Source organism: Otolemur garnettii, unplaced genomic scaffold (assembly GCF_000181295.1).
Source record: "Otolemur garnettii isolate 467f Iridium unplaced genomic scaffold, OtoGar3 scaffold00075, whole genome shotgun sequence".
Taxonomy (NCBI): domain Eukaryota; kingdom Metazoa; phylum Chordata; class Mammalia; order Primates; family Galagidae; genus Otolemur; species Otolemur garnettii.
In genome coordinates, this window is record NW_003852470.1 from 8471194 (window position 1) to 8494377 (window position 23184).

General features: G+C 47.7%; 1 protein-coding gene across 2 annotated transcripts in view; it reads left to right on the forward strand.

Annotated features, from left to right (window-relative positions):
* CHST15 (carbohydrate sulfotransferase 15) overlaps window positions 1-23184 on the forward strand; it is a 79015-nt gene that overhangs the window by 40333 nt on the left and 15498 nt on the right. For both annotated transcript variants that reach the window (XM_003794076.3, XM_023515640.1), the window contains exons 2-5: window positions 4286-5336; window positions 6074-6413; window positions 8112-8258; window positions 11799-11955. In XM_003794076.3, coding sequence (XP_003794124.1) covers window positions 4791-5336; window positions 6074-6413; window positions 8112-8258; window positions 11799-11955 — 1190 coding nt within the window. In that variant the 5' untranslated portion in view covers window positions 4286-4790. The remainder of the gene's footprint in view (window positions 1-4285; window positions 5337-6073; window positions 6414-8111; window positions 8259-11798; window positions 11956-23184) is intronic.

A 23184-nucleotide genomic window follows, 5' to 3' on the forward strand; every position in this document is an offset into this window, starting at 1 on the left:
GGGTCTGTTCCTCTAGCATCAGACTCCCGGGGTCTGTCCCTCAGTGCCATGCTCCCAGGGTCTGTTCCTTCAGCACAAGATGCTGGGGTCTGTTCCTCTAGCATCAGACTCCCGGGGTCTGTCCCTCAGTGCCATGCTCCTAGGGTCTGTTCCTCTAGCACAAGCTCCTGGGGTCTGTTCCTTCAGCACCAGACTCCCAGGGTCTGTCACTCAGTGCCGTGCTCCCAGGGTCTGTTCCTTCAGCACAAGCTCCCAGGGTCTTTTCCTCCAGTACAAGCTCCTGGGGTCCGTTCCTCTAGCACCAGACTCCCAGGGTCTGTCCCTCAGCACCATGCCCCCGAGGTCTGTCCCCCCAGTGCCAGGGTCCTGAAGTCTCCCTTCCCAGTCCTTACATCCTGCGAATCCCTAGCCTGTAGTCACATGGCTTGTTTCTCCATTGGGCTCCATTGACTGGCTTCCTTCTAGTGGGTCAGGTTTCTGCTTAAAATGTCCCCTCTGAAATTAAGTCTGCCCCGTTCACCCAATGCGGGGTACCTTCTGTCTTCTAAATCAGTAGTTCTCACCTAGGGGTGATTTTACCCCTGGGGGACATTTCCCAATCTGAAGACATTTTTGGTTGTCACATATCAGAGGAGGGGTGCTTCTGCCATCTAGGAAGTGGAGGCCAGGGATCTGCTGGACAGAACAGCCCCTGGCAACTAAGAGTGAGCCCACCCTAGCGCCACCACAGCTTTGGAAACCCTGTTCTAATGGTTTTGTTGTTTCCTGCTTTTTTCTTTTCTTCATAGCCTTTACAATGTCGAGATTATCTTATCATTTTGGACTTCTTTGTAACCTTTTGTCATGCATCTCCCAGCCCTGGTGGGACAGACGCTCCCACTGTGAAAGGCCTCCCTCTCTTGGGAGGTCCCATCCCTCACTGCACTGGCCCCATCTGCCTGGGGAGGGTTGGTCCGGAGCTCTGGCTGCCCATAGGCCATTCACCTGGTCATAAGGTGGTTCTTTTTGACCAACTTATGGAGGTGCATTTAACATACTACACAGGGGATATGTGTTTTGGTAACACTTGTAAATATAAGATATTTGTCCTCAAGGAGGGCACCCCAGGATGTTTTCCAACAAATTCTCCAGCTGACTATCCATCATTCAGTTCAGTCCTGACATTCCCAGAGTTAGTGTTCATACCTCATGGGTTTGAGGGCTCAGTCCCAAAAGACTCCTTCCTATCACACACCAGTTACCCACACTCTGTCCAAACTGGTCACAAAGCAGTGGTTTCCCACAGCTGTCTCCTTAAGTTCGATTATGCACTAGAACAGCTCACAGGAGTCAGGAAGGTGCTTTGCTTAATATCACAGAGTGTCCACCATGGTCCAGCAACCCGGATGCTCCCCCAGCTCTGTCCTCCAGGGCTGTATGGACACTCCAGCATGCAGGGATGGCTAAGTACCTCAGTGGCCTCTGGAGATTGACTTAATCTCCAGCCCCTCACCCCTACCTGGAGTTGAGGAGAGCACTGAAAGTTTCAAGATTCTAACCAAGGCTTGATTTTTCTAGTGACCAGACCCCATCTCGCAGCTATCTGAGAGTGAACACCAGTCACCTTCTTAGCATAAACTCAAGTTTGATTGAAAGGGGCTTGTTATGAATAACAAAAGATGCCACCCTCACTACATCACTCAGGAAATTCTAAGGATTTTAGGAGCTGCACGACAGTAACTGAAAATGAAGACCAAATATACGTATGTATTTATTACATCACATCCTATCTTGTATTTGCTTTGGCTGCCCTTCCTGAACCTGGACATACCCAGAACACAGTCAGCCTTCAAAAAATATTGTTGACAAAAGAATGAATGAATGAGTAATAAGAGATGAGAAAACACTGGCTTTGAGTGTTTTCCTAAGGCTTTGATGCATCTTGAGTTGTCTCCCCAGTTCTTCTTAGGAAGAGACTTGGAGAGGCTGGTCTGGCTGGAGGGGCAGCTGCCCAGTGGACAGAGGCTCTGGCTAACCCTGTCTGAAACCCTGTTGTCGTCTCTTCTCTTCTGAGACTGTCAGCTTCCCGACTCTCAGGGCTCATTTATTTACTTTGCTTCACTTAAGATATCTTTGTTCTTGTCTAGGGATGTTCTGCCCATTCTGTTGTGTCCGGATGATGTACATTCTCGTCTTGGAACTTCCAGAGCCATGTTTTTTTTTTTTTTATATTTTATTTATTTATTTATTTTGGTGGGGGCTGGGTTTGAACCTGCCACCTCTGGTATATGGGGCTGGCGTCCTACCCCTTTGAGCCACAGGTGCCATGTTTTGTTTTAAAAAATCTGATTAGACCTTCTGCACCAGAAAGACAGAAGGGTGGGAACTCCCTCCCCACTGTGAGTCCTGGTTAGAGTCTCATTTTTAACCCTGCCTCAGCCTTGTCTTCAACATGTGAAAAAATGTTTTCTTGGCTTTAGAGATGGAGTTTCGAAGTAGGGGATCTTGCCCTTTTGTTTCTTTGGTTTGAAAGAATTGTTTGTACCATGGGATGGGTCAGGGGTGGCTAAGCAAGTTTGAAGCAGAGGTTTGAACATCCAGTGTCCCTCCAGCTGCCCTGGGGGAGGTGGGGGTAGGGCCTGAGATAGCCGGCCTGGCCTCCCCAGACCTCCCCTTCCACCCCCTACTTCTCCTTCTCTGCTCTTGTCCCTGCTTCCCCAGCTTCTCTGCTGGACTCAGGTCTCAGTGTGTGCTGACCCGCCTTTCCCTATCTGTGCCTTGAGACCTTAGTGAGATTTCTTGGACAATTACATTTTGCCAATTTTGTGCATTATGTTCCTCTCTTGTAGAGTCACAAAAGCCCTGAAAAACCCTGCTGTAAAGAATTCTCTGCTTTTGTCCATCTCACCTTTTCTCCAAATAGTTTAAGCATGGAACACTTAACAGCAGCAAGTCAAACATTCTGTGGGTGGAACATGTTTGGGAAACACTGTTGGCTATTTCTTGGCCAGCGTATTTTGAGAATACATAGGCTTTTCGGTCCAAGGCAAATGAACATTTCTTCTGGTGATCTGATTGTTCAAGCCTTCAGCTGATACACAGAGATCTTACTGTGGGCTTAGTTAATGTCATCTCTCCGAGGACAATAAGGATTGCTTGAAGGGTGTGTGTGAAGTTGAAGGTGAGTCTACTGCATGTGGGTAATTCTTCATTGGTTAGGAATACTAACATATATAGACTCTCCTATCTTTGATTCTCATTTCAAATATTCTTGGTATTCACTGACCAATTAAAAATAATCATAGTAATCGTTGATGATGCTATTATTATCAATGTAACCTACCTTTTATGGGACGCTAAATATGTGTCAGGTATTATATAAACTCAAGTTTTACATGTATTGACCAATTAAGTACTTGTTACTTATAAAGGCTGTAAGGTCTTATTATCTTGATTTTACTGTTGAAGAAAGCAAAGCTCAGAGAGGGTATGTGGCTTGCTCATTAGATACTTTTTTGTATGACATCTACAAGGTGTTATTTGGGTAACAATACATTTTATAACTTCAGGAATCTATTAATGGAGTTTTAGGAAGTATGTTTTCCCCAGGATGATGAAAGTGAAAAATTATTTTGGGGTCTGAAGTGCTGTGTTACTCAGAGGAATATTATGCCTTGGACTTAATTGCTTAATAATGTTAAAGTCAATTGTTTTTTTTTAAACTATGATACACTCTACTGAAGGAGAGAATCATTCATTGTTTCTAAATTTTCATTAACTTTTGCTTCCTAATCTGATTATAAAGGTTAGCTCTAGGTTAGAGACTACTGATGCTACTGGGAGGGAAAAAACATGTTTTCTCCGCCTGCTCCCATCCTGGCCTTTCTTCTTAGTATTCTTTAGATCTTCCATGGACTGAAATGCACTGATATTTTAATTCGTCCCTCAAATTTATAGTCATTGACTGTGCATGAATCTGAGAATGATTGCAAAATCCTGGGATTTGGGGATCTTATAACTTAGATGTATTAAGACAGAAATGTTAGAGGATGCATGGATTGTCACAGGGCTGGTGGTCCTGGTGTTTTGGGGGGTACATTTAGTGGCATAAGGACCTGAAGCTTGTCCCTCTATTGTATATGATTTTCTATGACTTGCTTGTGACCAGGCAGGCTTTGCTGAAATTTACAGAGAACTTATATTCTCTGGAAAAGAGAATGTGAACCTCTATCTCTCCTTGGAAGATGCTCTCTGGATTATTGCTAATATTACATAATGTAATGAAACTTCGTTTCTTTTTGTTTAGGAAATCTAACATTTTTTCCCCATGAAGAGGAAACATTCCGAAGGAACTCAGGATGTAAGAATAGAGGTCTTTACAAGCATCTTCACGGATGGCATGTCAATCCATCAACGTGAAGACCATGATATCTTCTGATTTCTTGTGCGTTTCCATGTTCTCCAGCCATAATAATTCTACTTTTTTCTCTGCCATGGGAAAAACCTGAAGGGCAGGCAGAATTGCTTGTGAACTTGTGAACTTCTTCATCACTGCAGTGTCTGTTCTAGAACATGACTATCAGAGATTACTTCCTTTTGTTGTCTTTCGGGGTTGAACCAAAGAATGTGCTTCCTGATTCTCTAGTGCTTTGGTGTCTGCTCATTTTTACATTTGTTTCTGTTGCTGTGCCTTCCAACCATCTTATGTAACCACAAGACATCATTAAAGTTTTCCAGCACGACTTGCACACTTCCGGACTCCTGGGGGTGCTCACTCACAGGCCAGCAAACCAGCAGTCCTGGGTACTACCATGAGGCACTGCATTAATTGCTGCATACAGTTGTTACCTGAGGGTGCACACAAACAGCAGGTTGGCTGCCGAGGAGGCCCCGATCACGGTCACCAGGTGTGTCCCACGTGTAGAGGAGAAAACAAAATTCTGTTTCATGTGGATAGTAAGCAGATGAACCTGCTTGCTGTTCTCGAAGTGAGGACTGAAGGAAATGAGAGCTGGGGTGGGTTTTTGCGCTTTAAGAAGGGGAAGCGATGTAGCCTGGTCTTTGGATTGATAATAATGACCTTGGTGATGGCTTCTTACATCCTTTCTGGGGCCCACCAAGAGCTTCTGATCTCATCGCCTTTCCATTATGGAAGTTTATCCAGCAATCCCAGCCTGATGGACAGTGAAAACCCAAGCGACATGAAAGAACATCATCACCAACTCTCTGTAAATAATATTTCATACATGAAGGACTATCCAAGCATTAAATTAATTATCAACAGCATCACAGCCAGGATTGAGTTCACCACCAGACGGCTCCCAGGCTTAGAAGACCTCAAGAAGCAGGAATTGCACGTGAGTAGTCTTGTGCTCATCTTGATTGATTATTTGATTTTTAAAATGACTTCCTTTTCCATCACCATCTTTGGGAACACAGAATAAAAATGACTAAAAAATTTCTCAGCTGTATCAAGGAGGATTTGACAGCCTTATGGCTCAGAAAGTACTGAGAGGGTGCTGTCAGCCTATGCTCTGGAACAGCAAGAAGAAAGTCAGTTGTCCTGAATGGCACAGCTAAAAAAAATATTTAAGGGCCACCCCCTCTCATCATTGCATTCCATGAACTTCTTGCTTAAAACGTGGTCATGGTGGTTAAAGTTGCTTTTACAGAACACCATCATTAGGGATTTAGGAAGTTAGGTTCGATTTGATTTCCTGTTTGTTCTGTCCTAATCAGTATTTCTGTTTCTAGTGGCAATTTAAATATACAACTAGGAAAGAGATTCCAACTGTTTCATTTAATTAGATTTCCGTGTGTGTGTGTGTGTGTGTGTATGAGAAAGGTAAATTATGGGAGAATAGATTTTGATTAAACTTTTTTTTCCTCCCCTTCCACCCCATTTTTTCTTTTTAATTTTGGGGAAAGGAAAACACAGTTGTTGGCTGTCTACCGAATTTTGCTTTATTTTCTTTTTAGATCATCAAATAGTAGTTCTCATTTGAACACTCCCGTCAGTATTAGGGCACGTTCGTCCTAGGGTTTGAACTGTCCTTGTTAATTTTTTGGCGTGTCTCTCTCTTTTCCAACGCAGATGTTTTCAGTAATCCCCAGTAAGTTCCTCCCCAACAGTAAGAGCCCCTGCTGGTACGAGGAGTTCTCGGGGCGGAACACCACCGACCCCTACCTGACCAACTCCTACGTGCTCTACTCCAAGCGTTTCCGCTCCACGTTCGACGCGCTGCGCAAGGCCTTCTGGGGCCACCTGGCGCACGCGCAGGGCAAGCACTTCCGCCTGCGCTGCCTGCCGCGCTTCTACATCATCGGGCAGCCCAAGTGCGGGACCACTGACCTCTATGACCGCCTGCGGCTGCACCCCGAGGTCAAGTTCTCCGCCATCAAGGAGCCGCACTGGTGGACCCGCAAGCGGTTTGGTGAGTGGTGGTCCGAGAGGGCAGGCTCTTCCCTTTCGTCCCCGCGTTCATTCCCTCATTCATTCGTTCCTTAGGCACCCATAGGGCTGAGGGTCCCAGGGAGACAGAGCTGGGGGTGAGAAGACACTGACACGCAGAGATCCAACAGTTGACCTGTCATCAGTTCACAGGCAGAGAACTCACAGGGCCTGGCACTTGGTTCCCAACTACCCAGTGAGCACTGATTAAGTGCCAGCTGTGTACAGGGTAAAGGGTCAGGTGGACACCTGTTGGGTTGTCTTGCTCTCAGAGCCCAGGCACATGAGCCCAGCCATGAGCAGGCCGGTCGCAGAGAGCTGGGAACACTTAGCCCCGGGGCCTAGCTCCCAGCTCTGTGCTATTCAGGCTAGGGCGCCTGCACCTGGGGGAGAGTAAAGCCGCTTCTGGCCTCAGCTTCTTGGACCTTCCCTGTCTGCCCCATGGGTTCAGTATGAAAAACACATGGAGATAATTCTGGAAACCTGCTGTCAGCAGCCCTCTGCCCTAGGACTGACTTTGACACTGCCTGGCCCTGCCTGCTCCAGCCCTGCCCCGCCCGCCTGCCCCAGCACCCTGCGGCTCTCTCTCAGGTCACTGTTTCCTCTCTCTGACCTTTTTCCTTCTGCCAGGAGACATTTGGTCACTGGAGCTAAGGGGTGATACATGCCTGTTGTTGGCCATACTCTAAGTGAGCCACAAGGACATTTTCCACGTAAAGGACCCAGGTTGCCTAGAAGACGTTTTCCTTAAACCAGCTCTTAATGTTCTCTTGACAAATGTTTGATTTTATCCTTTTGATGTTCATTCTGGAGTGAAGGACATTGTAAATGTTTCTTTTGTGGTTTAACAGCAGCTGCTATAGGAGCCAAGGTTTCATGTCTGTGTGTGTTTGCCGGATGTGTCTGAACACACTCCCCTGTAGTAGGGTGAACCTTCTTCCCACAAGGCTCACAGTGATTTCCCCTTAATGAAAACCAGCTTCTCACTGGCAGGAAGGAGGGAAGAACAGAGGCGTGCCCCTGGAAACTGGTCTTTAGTGTCACCTTGAACCTCTTTGTTATTTTGCCATGGACATTCTATTTCTAATTTCTATTGACTTTAGAAGCTGTGGTGTTGGGCAGTGTGTTTTTAAAATGTTTGCAAGTGAAATTTTTTCATTTTTAAGGCAAGGGGCAGATTTAGGCTGTGTGTAGTTGATGCCGAAATCCATGTCTGTTTGGGGACAATCTATTCCCTGTGTTATTTGGACAAATGGAAGGGCTATAGCCCTTTTTCCTGTCTTCCTGTTTGGTACAATGCATGCATCCTGGATTTATTGTCCAGCCATCTTAGAGACCCACCTGGTACACATAACAACCAGTCCAAACTCTCTGGCTTTCCAAGCAGATAGATCAGTAGCTATTGAATATGTGTACTGTCCTTTAAGCTGCCTCTGCCAAGCTTAGTGGTGATGTCTTTTACGCCTGGTAGTTGCGCGGGTTAAAAGAGACCATCCAGTTCTCAGGGGTCACCATCTTCATCCCCATTTGACCCTCCTGAAGCTTGCCTGGGCTGAGCCTTTTGCTGCTGCGGCTGGGTCCCTTGGGTCTTTCCATCTCTTCCCCTGGTGACTCTGTAGGAGGCCACAACCCAGCACTGGCAACTTTGTCCTCAGTAATTCCTGATTCTTGGTTCCCATAGGAATTGTTCGCCTGAGAGATGGGCTGAGAGACCGCTATCCTGTAGAAGATTATTTGGACCTTTTCGACCTGGCTGCACACCAAATTCATCAAGGACTACAGGCCAGCTCTGCAAAGGAGCAGAGCAAGATGAATAAAATCATTATCGGTAAGGCTTCCAGGTAGCGCCCAGGAGGGCTGGCAACCCTCAATGGGGTCCCAGCTCATCTCTAGGCCAGACCCAGCTTTGCTTCTCCTGCAAAATGTTTGCTGCAGACTTCTAATGACCCTCTGCTTCCCCACCTGGCCATCACTCTTACATAAAAAGGTTCGCCTCACTTGTATAAGTTTTTTTTTTTTGAGACAGAGTCTCACTATATTGCCCTTGGTAGAATGCCATGGAGTCATAGCTCACAGCAACCTCAAACTCTTGGGCTTATCTGATTCTCTTGCCTCAGTCTCCTAAAAAGCTGGGGACACAGATGCCTGCCACAGCACCTGGCTATTTTCTTTGTCATTGTTGTCGTCGTCGTTTAGCAGGCCCTAGCTGGGTTCGAACCCACCAGCCCCCGTGCATGTGGCCAGCACCCTAACCACTGAGTTACAGGCGCCGAGCCTCACTTGAATAATTATTATAGAGTGGAAATGTTTAGTTGACTTTCTAATTCCCTGGAGACTCAAGGAAGCTCAGGGTTTTTTTTTTTTTTTTAAGTTGCCATTTTTCAAATTAAGCAGGCATATTTGACTTCTTTTCCTGATTTATTGATCTGAGTAGGTTTGAATGGGGAATCATATATGCAGTTAACTGATTAGTCATTGATTTACTACTTGGGGCTTGTGTACTCCTTGGCCACTGGGACCACAGAAGGCGGGTAGCTTCTCCTGAACTAGATGCAGCCCTAACACATGGTCTGTGACTGATTGCTGTCTTAAAAGCCTAGCCTTTGTCAACCTAATGCCTTTGGGCATTCAGAATGAGGTGGTTTGATTAGTGATCATTTGTGTTAAATATTCACAAGCGTGTTTTATAAATATTCACTCTTTTAAAATTTATTTTTTAATTGTATATATTTAAGGCATACAATGTGATGTTTTGATATACGCATACAAAGTGAAATGATTATTATAGTGAAGCAAATTAGCATATCCAAATCCTCCCAGCCTTTTTTTTGGTGGTAATAGCACCTGAAATCTACTCTTTTGGCACATTTGCAGTGTTAAAATCCAACATTATTGACTATACTTCTCATGCTTTACTTTAGATCTTTAGACTTACTTATTGGACATAAATCTTTTTACTGGATTCAGCTTAAGAGACATTTATCCACTTATGACTTCCAAAAGAGAGAAATTTAATCATCTGTTTTGCCTAAATTGTTTACCTAGGGCAATGGTCTTTTTTTTTTTTTAAATATTTACTAGATCTGTTATGTCTTGATTCTTCAAATTAAATAAATCTGCTAGCTACTAAGAGGAATCACAATCAGTCTTTTAAAAGATAATTTTTTACTTATAATTCTCCTGTCCAGGGGGATAGGCTGAGGTGCCTATGCCCCGATTTACGTATTCTTTTTTAGATCAAGTCACTGAGAGCCACCTCCAGTATGAATTGGCTGTTAGCTAGTCATGAGCAAAGTGGGTTCAAACTCCCCAAATCACCAGTTTAATGTATATCATTTCACTGTGACTCCCGTACCTTATGCCTCTGGGAAATTCTCATGCTCTTATGAAAGCGTTGAAAATACGCATCCTCAGGCCAGGAAGTGGAGACTAAGATAATGAATAAAAAGGAAAGCCTTAGTTTAGTTTTCTAATTTTACTTAGATCTAGATTTTTAAAAGGACAGAAAGTAAAATTACTGTGCTGGTATTTTCTTAAAGCAGAATTTGGTGGTGCGTTTTCTGGTAGCCTGGTAGTGTGATAGGCAGGGTAGAGAGGCAGATGAAGAGCTGACATTGAGCCCTGCATGTGCCACCAGCGAGCTCTGTGCTGTGCAACAGGTTATTCTTCCTGTTTCTGGGCTCAGTCTGTTTGCCTGTAAAAGGGGATTGCAGAACCAGGTTGGTTCCAGACTCCTCCCAGCACTGAAATGTGACTCAGCCCTGCTACTGCTCTTCCTTCTGCCTAGATCCTGGGCAGAGGCACGAGGGTCCTTCACATCTTGGGCCCATAGGTCAGAGAGGGCCTTTCCTCAGTCTGTGCTAAAGCTAGAGTCACACTGGAGGTTTAGGACTCATGTGGCCTGAACTTGGAGCTGACCTTGGGGAGGGGGCTTTTGCCATGTTGGAAGGCCCCACATCTGTTCCCAGGGCACCCCTCGTGCTCTGATTGTTTTTTGAGTTTCTTCTTCTCTTAGACTGTGAAGTCTGAGAGTGTAGGGACTGTGCTTTGTTTCCTTCATCTGTCCCCAGTGCCAAGCACACCAGGAGCACACATTAGACACCAAATGAATGCTTTCTGGATACATGGATGGATGGAAGGAAGACAGGCAGATCACAAATGCTTCTAGGGTTCTAAAGCCAGTTCATTTCTGAGATTGATAGAATGTGTGCGTTTCGGTAGATAGATTGCTTGTCCTTTATATTCCTTTATTTATCGTGAGTAGAGTTTTCAGAGGACTTCTGATTGATTTGTCTGTTCTGTATCCTGGGGTGTTATCTCTTTTAAAAAATAAGAAAGAAGAAAAGTCCAGAACAGAGATGTTGACCTGAATGTGATTGTACATCCAGCAGAACAAACAGGGCCCTACTCCCTCCCAGCAGTACTACCATGACTTATCCCTTTCCTCTCAGTAAATGGCTTTGAGAAGTGTCCTATGGTCCTAGACCATAGATCTAGGTAAATGGTAGGAAATTAAATATAGGACTGATTGATTTATCTTTCTAAATCGCTGGACTGTCCTAAAAAAGCAAAAAAAAAATCACCAGGAAATTGTTGCATCATGTGAGAGTCTATGTTGTTGAAATGATCTGTATCTTGGCCTCAGCTCTGTCCTACTTAGAATGTGTGTGACTGTTTTCATCCTTCAGTTGTGAAGACCTTGATTAAATCAGGGGCTAGGACCCAGTCAGCACTGAGTAGGCATCAGTTGTATGCAGAGTGATGGCTATATAGGAGTTAGAACCTGAGAGACTGTGAGCTGTTTAGCAAACAGCTCCCTCTCATTTGGTGTTCGAGTGTGCTTTGTGACTAGCAAACAGCTCTCTCTCATTTGGTGTTCAAGTGTGCTTTGTGACTTACCACTGTGGTTCAAGGAAATATCGATGCAAATGGCACTCACCTTCCTAACGAGGGTTAGCTACCCCAACTGCACTCCCTTATCCCTGATGCTTTTTGAGGAAACAAGTACATTCTCAGAGGGCTCTTAAAATGCCACAGAGCTATGCACTGTGAACAAAGTTAAATATTGTGAAATTGGGGGGCCAGATGCCGCTAATGGTTTTATGTTTTGCTCACCTTGGAGAGAAGAGCTCATGGGGACACTCAATGTTGCATGGATTTCCAGGCAGAGGTTTTGGGGTTGGGGGGATGGCACCATGGCAGGGCTGGTCATTAGTCCTCTGCTTGGAGTCCCATCTGCCAGTGATCCTGATCCACTCGCCTATCATGGCTGCTTAAGGCATCAGGATGGACTTGTCTTCTGGCACACAGGGCTGCTCAGAGGAGCCCAAATTCAGCAAAGGCTCACGCTCAGTGTTTCTGCTTGTAGGGGAGGCCAGTGCCTCCACGATGTGGGATAACAATGCCTGGACATTTTTCTACGACAACAGCACAGACGGAGAGCCGCCCTTTCTGACCCAAGACTTTATCCACGCCTTTCAGCCAGATGCCAAACTGATTGTCATGCTCAGGGACCCCGTGGAAAGGTGAGAAATTCTGTGTGTTGTATTTGGGGTGAAAAGAAAAGGTGCTTTTGAAGAACCATGTTTCTTTCTGGTCCCAAACAAGATTTTGCCTCTTTTTTACAAAAAAAAAAACAAACCTAATTTGCAGTGTTATGGCTATTTCTTATGTAAATGTTATTCTTGGTGTAATCCTGTGTTTAAACAAATCATAGACTTTTTTTTTAACCATCCTGATTCTGGTCTGTGGGCCTTTAGCCTCTGGTGAGCCTGACCTGGGGACATGAAATGGTGCCTTTGGACTGGTCCTTGGGAACTCTTAGGGTTTAGGAATCACTGTCAGAACCAGGGGAGGAGGGGTCCTCTGGGTGGTTTAACTTCTGGATTCCACATCTCCTGACTCGGTTGGTGACCTTTATTCTCAACAGCCCTGATGTGCATCTCCAGCTCTCTTTGGGAGACCTAAAGGTAAAAGAGTGATGGGCAGAGCTGCTGTGCCTTTCGGTCAGGGGTTGCCCAGTATGGGTGAGGCAAACAAAGCTGGTGTGATGTCAGTCAGTATGGGGTGGCCTGGCCAGCGCTGGGCAGTGCTGACGTTATGCCTGTGTGACTCGCAGAATCTTAGGGCTGCCAAGGCCTTTCAGAAGTATCTAGTACAATGCTCTGGACAAGGACCACTATGTCAGAGATGGGGTGGGGTGTGGGGTAGTTTGCTGTGAGGGCCTCTGAGACAGAGAGTTCTCCTGCCAAAATGACCCAACTAGCTCAGGACAGCTCTGCTCTTATTCTGAAATCAAGCCTTTGGGACCATCCACTCTTTGTTCCCATTTCTTTTATGCAAAGCCACACAGACAAAGTCTAGTGCTTTTCAAATGGGAGAGCCTACCAGATATTTAAAGACAGGGGCTCCAGCCCTTTGTGTCCTGATTTTGGGCTAATTACATCATGTTAAGCATGCCAAAATGATGTGCTGACGTCCAAATTCCCAGTGTGTGTGACTGTGCCCTTATTCATACATGGGATCCTTGCAAGTTAAAATGAGGTCATGTTGGGTTAGGGTAGACGCTCACCCCCACTAAGACACAGGGAGCGTGAGCGAGGGATGTGGAGGGATTGCGGTCACAAGCCAAGGAGTGCCAGTAGCCACCAGAAGCCAGGAGAGGCCTGGGACAGGGACAGGTCCTCCCTCAGAGACTCTAGGAACCAGCCCTACTGGCATGTGGATTCAGACTTTAGCTTCCGGAACTGTGATAGCAGAAAGTGTTGCTGTGTCCCCCAGTTTATGGTGACTTGTTACCACACTCTGGGACACTCACCTCTGAGCCTTCCTCAGATGCATTCTGTCCCAGCTCCCTGCCTCTGCCAGTTAGAACAATGAAGCACATTTGTTGTGGACATTTTAGGAAATACATTGGAAAACTATAAAGGAAAACTATTTTCAGAAACATTTATAACCTCCCACTCAGATAAATGCTTCTGATATTTTGGTGTATTTTCTTCCAGATTTCTTTTTTTTATAGACAAGTATGTGTGTATGTGTGTGTGTATTTGTGTGAGCACACGTGTGACTATACAGGGTTACATCTTGCTTCTGTCCTTTAGCATTGCTGCCCGTACAGGGCATGCTTTAAAGTCAGCCCTGGCCACACTTCCGGGTTGACCTCTCTGACCCTCCCATGGAGTCCTTTGCATTGAGTCAGCTCTGAGTGTGCCCTGGAGGAAAGCCGGCCCTGCCCCAGCCTTGCCCCCTGCGCTAAGCATAGGATGGCTCTCTGGTGCGCCCCTTCCAGAATGCTGTGTGGGTTCCCGTCCCCTCTCTGTGTGTCTTCCAGCCTCAGGAATCCACCCACCCTGATTCTTGGGCAGACAGTGACCTTGCTGTCTCTTGCCACATCCTTGTACGTGTGCAAATGCTTTGGGGCAGGGGATTTGGCCTGATCCCCCTCGGTCCAAGAACAGTTGATACTCACGGTGGTGCTCTCGTGATTACACAACCATCATCCCCGAAAGGAAAGACCTGCTGACGCTGGTGGAGCTGACCCCTCGCTGCCCGCAGAGGTGTTTTCACAGCTGCTCTGCCTCCCTCCCCCATGCTGCCCAGCTGAAGTTCCCAGAGTGGAACCTTCTCTCAGGAGTGCACTGTCTGCTCACCAAATGCATTCCCCTCGCTTCTCACTAGACCCTCATTCTGAGGAAGGTCAGACTCAACCTCAACAGGCCGAGAGAGTGAAACAGCAGCATTTTGTAGTTCTGTGGACCAGTCTGTCGGGACTGGGTTCTGTGTGCAGCAGGCCTGTTCTGGGCCCTGGCGAGATAGGAGCTCTGGAGCTGTGGGGAGGAACTAGGGGAAGACAGGCGTGGCTGTGGTTTTTAGGGTCCTGCAGATTCAGCAGGAGCAGAGTGGGAGGGAGTGGTGCAGGCTCCTGAGTGAGGAGGTTCAGAAAGGATTGAGCTGGAGGAGCTGATGCCAAACTGGGTTTTAAAGGATGAATAAGAGTTTTCTGAGTAAACAAGGAAGGGGTGGGTCAAAGGGAGAAAGCATTCTGAACAGAGAGAACAGCAAGTACAAAAGTAAAAGCCACTCATCCTTCTGCTGGGGAGCAGAACCAGGTTTCCTGAGTGCACCTCTTTCTTCTTGGTGTTCTGGTTTTACCTCTGAGGACACCAAGACCATAAAGGCAAGCCTTGGGCCGGGGAGGACAGCAGTGCTGTCCAGGTCCCAACAGTTCAGCCAGAGTAAGACCTGCCTACTGCATCTCTCAGACCCTAGCCGAAGTCTGGAAGGAGGCTCACGGGCCATAACACGGTCTTCCAGGAGGACTCTGTGTTTCCTGCTTTTCTTCCTTTAAGAACAAGTATTCTTTTTATACTGGGAACTGAAAGTGAAGGTTTCTGGCCTTCTTGGTCCTCAGTCCAGCAGAAGTAGTCCATCAATTCAGCTACCGACGAGCCCCTACGATGTGCTGGGCGGGTGCTGGGTGCTCAGTGTACATACAGGGCCCAATAAAGGCAGGAGCCCGGCCCCTGCTCTCTCTGTCAGAGAAGCTGGACTTTGGCTCTGTCCTGACAGATGTCTTGGTGCTGAGCAGGAGAAGGGCAGGACGGTGGCAGCAGCGTATGGCAGGACACTGGCCCAGTTATTGCATTGCCTGCTGTGTTGTCTACTGCTGACAGGTTACCCCAAACTTAGCAGCTGGAACAGTTTCTGGAGGTCGCTAATCTGGGTCTTAACACCAGCTCTCTCTCAAGGCTGCAGTCTGGATGTCAGCTGGGTCTGCGTCTCACCCAAAGGTTTAACTGGGGACGGGTCTGCTTCAAGGGCACGCTTGAAGTTGTGGGCAGCTTCTGGCTCCTCTGGAGCTGTTGGCACTGGGGCTTCAGTTCCTTGCTGGCTTTGGTGAGGGGCCATCCTCAATACCTTGCCACCAGGTCTCCCCAACTTCATCCAGGTCACCACAACCTTTTGTAGTCAGATCATGGTGTGACATCCTGTTACCATTGCCATATTCTATTGGTTAGAAGCAAGTCACTAGGTCTAGCTACACTCAAGTCGAAGGGACTACAGGGCACGACTACCAAGAATCAGGGGTCTTATGGGCCACTGCCCATTCTCCAACTGGCCTTCCAGGTACTGGGGCTCTAGCCAGAGAACTGTAACTTCCATCTTGATCCAGCTCCAGTGGCAGAGGGAAGGTGTGTTGCTGTCTACATTTTAAGTGTCACTGACAGCAGTAGCTGTTCCATCACTTGTTAAACATTTGTAAAAGTATGTAACAATAGAATTGTTGACTCATGGCCTGTCTGAAATGGCTGGCTCATTACCGATCCCAGCCAAAAAGGCTGATAAACATTGTCGTGTGTTTAGATCACTCTTGAAGAAACAGTCACTTGGAGCCGAAGTTCCGAGTTCCAAGCTCAAGTCCTTGGGTTGCTCTCTGGCAGCTGGATTGGGCCAAATGGTTCTTTTCCTTTTACAAATTGGCTTAAAGGGGAAAAGACCCACTTTTATTTCTAGTTTTAGGTTCAAACTTAGCCTTTATTTGTGTAGTTGATCAGAGGTAGAGGGTTTGAAAGTGTTTGAATTATAGGCAAAGTCAGATCGCTTTCAAGTTTTCAGAGAAGGGTATAAATGGTTAAGTCCATTTTTTGTTTTCTGGAGGAAAACAGAGGAATAATGGAAAGAAGTAGATGGAATGGTTCATATGGTGGAAGAGGCCAGCCAAGGATTCCTGTTCCAAGTTTCTATCTGTAGGAAATGACAACAATTTAAAAGTAAATTGATGCATTCCTATGCTAAATTGGCCTAGTTAATTAAAAAGAAGCCATCACTTAGAAGCAGAATATTTCTTTATTTAATCCCATTCTTAAGTGGTATAGACTCTTCAAAAGCATCTTACATTAGCCTCCTGCCTCTTCTCCTGTGAGACAGCTCAGGCTCTGCCTCTTAATTCTGAAGCCGTTACAGCCCCCATTAAATGCAAGAAGTGCCCTGAAGGCTGCTGGCCCCTCCAACCCAGTTGCATTCCTATTTTATTCAAGGGATGTTTGGAGTGGGGTCATGCACCATCTGTTAAGGATTTTACTGCATCTATATTTTGGTTTTAATGTGGTGTGGCGTCTTAATGCAGAGCCCAGAAACGACCACCACAGGAGCACTCGGCTTTTGCATTTATGATGGTGAGTCCAAGGGGAGGGCACTCAGCTTGGTTAAGAATTAGAACTTGATTTTGACCAGAATCCCTTGAGCCTGGGAACTGGGGAACCTGGGTAGTTGTTTTCTTCATCTGCTGATATAAGCTGATTTTTTTAAACAACCCCTGGACTGGTTAAATAATTCATCTGTTTATGCTGATAAACTAGGCAGGGAATGAGGCTTTTAATGAAATGCATCCATTTCTGTGCAGTTGCTCCCTGGGACACAGAGCACAGAGCCGTGATGGGGCTAAACGCTTGGACAGGAGTCCTGGTTCTATTGATCTCCCTCCATCTGCAGCGTGTGTGCTGGGCGTGATGGTGGTGAGCAGCTGCCACCTGCTGCGTGTCTGGGGGGTGTGCCAGAGTCAGGGCGGCAGAGACACAGGCTGGAGGGGGCTGGTCTGCATTGGAACTCCAGCTCTGCCACCACCGGGGTGACCTGGGACAAGTAGCTTAACATCTCTGCTTCATTTCTTCATCTGTAAAATGGGAGAAATTGTCCTATTTGAAGGGTTGTGAGCATTAAATGACTTCCTATACGCCGTAAAGTCTTTGCTGCACAAATGGAAAATATTATAAATTAGCTACTATTGGCATTATGTACCAGTAGTAGCTAATAATTACCAAACTGATGAAGCGTTTGTTCGCTCACTAAACATAGTGGCGTGCTGTATCATGCGGATTTTGTTTACCCTGGACCACACATGCCACAGTAGTTCCATAAGATCACACTACCATATTTTCACCGCAGCTTTTCCGTGTTCAGACGTGTTTAGATACTCAGATACTGACCATCACGTTACAGCCGCCTGCCACCCGGCCCAGGTGTGCAGTGGCCGCCCCATCTGGGCCTGTGGAAGCTTACTCTGTGAGGTTTGGATGAGGACATGCCTGTTGGCGCATTTCTTAGAACATGTCTGTTAAGTGACATACGTCTGTGTTTGTTGAACACCCTGATGTGGGAGATGCTGTGAGGACATAGGAGGACGGAATCCACCCTGCTGTTCTCATGGAGCCTCTGCCTCCATGAGAGACAAGGGGTGGGGATGGGCCTAATCCAGTGGTCTAATGTTAGTGGAGCTCGGCTCCAGTCTGGCTCTCTGCTAGGCCCTTTCAGGTGTTGCCTTATTTGAGCTTTGCAAACAGGCAAGGGGCTTGTTGTGATGCGTTCACAAGCGAGGCTGTGGGTCAGTGGAGTTAGATCACCTACCAAAAGACACAGTAAGTGGCAGGCTGGGATTTGATCCCATGTGGGTCTAACTGAGGAGCCAGCATCTCACTCAACGTGGGTTGGTTCTCAGAATGTGGACTTGGAGAGGGTCTTGTATGAGCCGGAGGCCTTTGGGGAGCATGTTTGAGGACAACCCCTGGAGGGGCAGTGGGGACAGAACAGGTGGAGGAGGGATAGGCTGCCATGCGTGGTGAAGAGGTCTCAGCCAGGGAGCTCTGGAGCTGGGAGGACCATGAGGGTTGTCCCACTGAGGGGCTCCCACCCGTCCGCCGTGCTAGGTGGGGACCTCTGGGAACCTTAACCTTGGGGAGGCAGGCCTTTTCAGCTGCACAGCTCGGGGAGGGTCTGGCCTCTGAGTGCTCAGCAGGGCGACTCCCTGGCTTCACAAAACTCTGGAAACAGTAAGGACCCCAGCCTAAGCCTGGACTCGCCTCAGCTGCTACTTTCCTCATCAGAGAGAGCAAGAGGCCACCCCGCGCAGGAGCAGCACCCACGGGAGGCCGCTGAGCTGCCTTTGCTGTTGACTTGCGCAGTCCTTTGGCTGGAGGAGGATCTCTCTTCCTCCTCCTGCTGCATGGAGAACCCTGCTCCAGACAGCTCCACTTCTCCAAGCCCCTGGAGCACCAGCAGGAAGCCGTGGTTGTGTTCTCAGGCAGAAGAAGAAAGTCTGGCACTGGGAATATCACGTGGTATTTCTTCTGTAGCAGATTTGCACAAGGACTAAACGGCAGGCTGTTCTCAGCACAGAGGGGTTTATTACTAATATAAACTATCTCAAAGGGGTAAGAGACAGAAGAGGAAGAACGCCTGTCGGAGCATAAAGGTTGTGACAGCAGCCACACGTCCATTCTCATCCTTCTCCCTCCAGCCCTCCCTTTTCTCTGTGATTCCGGGTAGTTCAGAATTATAAGCAGTGGTCTCAGACCTACCTGAGGAAGGTCCAGGTCTGAGGAAGACTGTGGCAGCGTCTGTACTGAAGCTGTCTGGTCATCTCCTGGTGGACTCAGGCATTTTGTGCCTCCGTTGCTGCTTGCCTCGTTGACATACCTTGCTATGGGCCACAGCAGTGGAATGAGGTCACTTTCATAGGGCTGAGCTGGTGAGCCACCCAAGGGCCAGGGCATTGGCCTCAGAGCACAGCCAGGAGAGCTGGCAACATTCAGACTGGGAGGATAGCCCCGGCCTCTGTGCAGGGATCTCTGTAGGCCATTCAGGAGTTGCCACCAGGTGAGGGCCATGTCGTGTTACCCATAGGAGAAAATCGTCAAAGCTAAAGGCTCCTGTGTGTTGAAGACTGTTTATTTTTTGGGAAAGGTTTGTACAGCCATTGGCAGTCGTGTGTACTCCACATAGATTGTTTGGATAGGGTGGGTCCATGCGGGAGGAACACCCTAGGGCAGTGGTTCTCAACCTTCCTAATGCCACAGCCTTTTAAAACAGTTCCTGTGGGTCAATGGAACTGCTGCCCTAGGGGAAAGAGCCTCTTTGTTCTGTTTCTGGGTAGGTTATCAGTGAGCTATGTACCTGAGAATGGACTCTGGGGCCACTAGGCAGAGCTCGGGGACCTGGCTACTCAGTGAAGACAGCTGTGCTGATGGAGAGGGAGCAGACCAAGTTCCATACAGGCAGCGCTGGGCTGTGGGGGCTGTCATTCTGCATTGAGAGGACCTATACCCTGGAACCTAGGCCTGGCCTTGTAACCTAGGCTAACCGAGTTGGCCAGCCAACCCTCAGTGCACCTTAATTTCTTACCTGTAGAGACATTTGTCATCAGGATCACTGGGAAATCATGAGAAAGTGCTTTGGGAACCATTAGCAACTTGGAGCCATGAAGGACAGTGGTGTTGCCTCTGAGAGGCTCAATCTTCCTATCTGTGAAAATTTGTTGTGGTCCTGTGATGACTTGGTACCCTGGAAGAGATACCCCTGAAGCCAAAACTGTCTTGTGCTCAGGGACCTGAGAGGGCCTGGTAGGAAACAGAAGGTGCCCGTCCAAACGGCCCCGGCAAACGGGAGGCATCTGGGTGGAGGTTTTCAGTCCGAGCAGGGATGCTCCTGTCTGGCAGAAAACAGACCTCAGTAGTGTCAGCAGTGCTTGGCATAAGGTGACCCTGGACACCTCCTCATATCAGCGGGCCCACCCACTCCTGTCTCCTGAAGCCTTATGATGAGATGTTTTTGGTTTGTGATTCAGCGGGACAAAACAGCTCCTTCTCAGCTACATAAATGACCTTTATTTCCTGGTAGGAAAAATATGTATAATAATTATTGATGGCACCACATCAGAGGTTGGGAAATTATTGATCAGTGATTTAAATTCGGATGCTGGCAAATGGAGAATAATAAGGCCAGGTGCCCTGCCTTTCATTTGTGTAAGCACATTTATTGTGACTTTCCTGTGGCCACAGGACTATGAGATGCTGTGGGGGCAATTGGAGGATGTGAGTGTGTCCTCCTCTTGGGGGCTCCTGGCTGAGGAAATGTGACTGTTCGTGCAAGTATCATTGAGAAAGTGGTGGTACCCAGAGAGCACTAGGGGCTGGGGCTGGTGTCCCTGGGGTGATTAGGGCCGGGAGCGGGAGCCAGTCCCAGCCGCCCACAACTTTGGCATCGGCCTCAGATCTTTTCTCAAAGATGTATCTCCGAGAAGTCCCAAGTATGGGGCAGTAACTGGAGGAAATGTCATATCCCAAGGGTATCAAGTGCCTAGCCTTCCTGAGTTGATCCTGACACTGAAGCTTGAGACTTTGTGCCTTTCACACATGGTGATATTAGTGGTTCTGACATAGCTCCCCTGGGAACTGATATGCTCAAACCAGAAGCCACTTACTGGGGTGAGGACAATGTTCTGGTGGGGAGTGGTGGCGGTCACACAGCTTTGTGCATGCACTAGAAACTACTAAATTGTTCCTTTTAAAATGTACCTGGATTATACCTCAGTATAAAAATGATATGAACAAAAAATAGGAGGAATTTTCCTATAATAGGAGGAAAAACCCATTATAGAAAGAGATTTCCCCAAACTAGTGGCACTGGAGGCAGGAACCTGCAGAGGGAAGGCCAGTTAAAAAGCAAGTCACATTTTAAGGACTATAACTGCTAAGTGAGCTGTCACTGTACCAATGAGCACCAGCTGCTCGAGTGGTGAGAGACCACATGTTGTGTCCCGCATTGATGACACATACCTGGGCGTCCCTTAGTTGTTGCTGTCACTTTTCTAGGTGCCCAGTGTGATGTTTCATAAACACATTTGCTTTTCCTGACCATGGCAATGAAGTTTCTGTTTATCAAAATCTCTGCTTGCTGCTCTATTATACTTTATGATTGTTTACCAGTCTTCTGTGACTTATTAAGTAGTTTTGTAGCAGAATTGAATTTTGCTTCCAAATCATTACACACCTAGAACAATAAAAACATCAAGGGGTGGTGCCTGTGACTCAAGGGGTAGGGCGCTGGCTCCATATGCTGGAGGTGGCGGTTCAAACCCAGCCCCGGCCAAAGACTGCAAAAAAAAAAAAGAAATCAAAACAAACAAAACCCATAGAATTGTCAGCTCTGTGGCTGGCCCTGCTCTAGCTAGCCCCTGATTTGTGTCCTCTAAACTGGGAGGGCAGGGGCTACATCCTGTTAGGCCAGTGGGGCCCTGGGGTTAGGCAGACCTGGATTTGTTTGGGTCCCAGCCAGGAGCTCCCTGGGCTGTACGACTGTGGGCAAATTCCTTAACTTCTCTGACCTGCAGTCCTCTGCCCTGTCAGATGGCGTTGTGAGGGAAAAACCAGAGTATGTGGGCTACCCAGCACAGGGCCTGGTAGTGGCTGCCCTCTGTAGCTACCAGCATCCGTGTCGGGGCAGAAACAGGAAATTGTAGGAGTCGAGCTGGGAAAGCAGTCACACAGCCTGGCTTGGGGTTGGGGTTGGGGGGCGCTTATAGGGCAGCAGCTGCTCCTGCTATGACAGTGATCAGCAGGCTGACCTCAGAGTGAGTTCAGCAGGGGTCTTGGGATGATGGGTCCAGATTTTATCTGGTACGGCCTTGCGGCTCCCTCCTGGCAACCTCTTTGTCCCTATGGGGAGAGACATGGTTACTTTCTGAAGGGCTAGGTTTTGGGATCCCCCCCCCCCTTAAATCCCATCTCACTGCCCCTTGAGGCTCCAAGACCCCTTCATGCCATAGGAAAGGGACTGAACACCACACCACGGGCCGCACCGGCAGCCTCTAAAATAACTGCAGCACAGAAGGCCTGGAATGAATTTGGACTTATATTTGGAATCGCCCTTGGAAACGGTCCTGGCCAAATGTAACACCCATCTGTTCGGGATAGCTTGAGAGTAAGAAAATGAGGTTCGGCAGGAGGGGTCTGGGAAGCCCAGAAACTCAGGGCTGGGAGGGTGTCAGGTCCCCTGGCCCTGTGCTACTCTGGCCTCCTCTTGCCAGGCTGCTCCTGCTGCCCGGGCCAGCCACTGGACTGCTGTGACCGGAGAGGTTTCCCCTTGTATGAAACCAGCCTTTCTTCCTGAACCTTCTATCCACTGTTCTGCCCTTCAGGAGTGTAGCACGGGTCTTCCCGCTGAGTCTTTGCGTCTCTAGGGGAGCAGCTTCAACTTCACTGCTTGGCGCCCAGTGTCCTTGTAGGCCCTGAGCAGCCGTCTGTCACTCTGCCCGACCCTCCCAAGTTCTTGATGCCATGCCTCTGTTAATGCATCCCCAGGCTGCATCGGTGTCTCTGCAGTTTTGTGATGATTCATTGTGAGCTCATGCGTTTTTCATGTTGGCCTCTTTCCCCTACTTCATCATTGCATAGTTGACTTTAAACACCCAAAAGTGGACATTTAAGTTTGTCTCTTTACATTTCAACTTGTCACGTCGTGTGTCTGCTCCGTTTGTTTGAGGTCTGTGGGCTACTTATTCTTGATGCATTTGCTGTCCTTCTGAACGTCTTCTGAATGGCTTTAACCCATCCAAGTGGCTTTCACTCATCCCAGGTCGTTAACTTGCGTTTTCCCCAGAGAGCAGTTGTGGGTGGTTACAGCATTGTTTATTGCAGACATTCTTCTGAAATGTTGGCCTGACTCTTCAGGAGGACCCAGCGCTGTTCCACTGAAGGTGAGAGCTCTTGTTTTCATTTGCTTTCTTCTGTTTCCATGAGAAGTCTCGCCACATGGCCGCAGTCCTCCTGCTCACTCGGGCCCACTGTTCCAGAGGCTGAGACAGTTGTCAATGAAAATAAGTCCTGAGTTTTCCTAGGAGTTGGGGTTTAGAATCTGTATTGGGCTCGGCACCTATAGCTCAACTGGCTAAGGCGCCAGCCACGTACACCTAAGGTGGC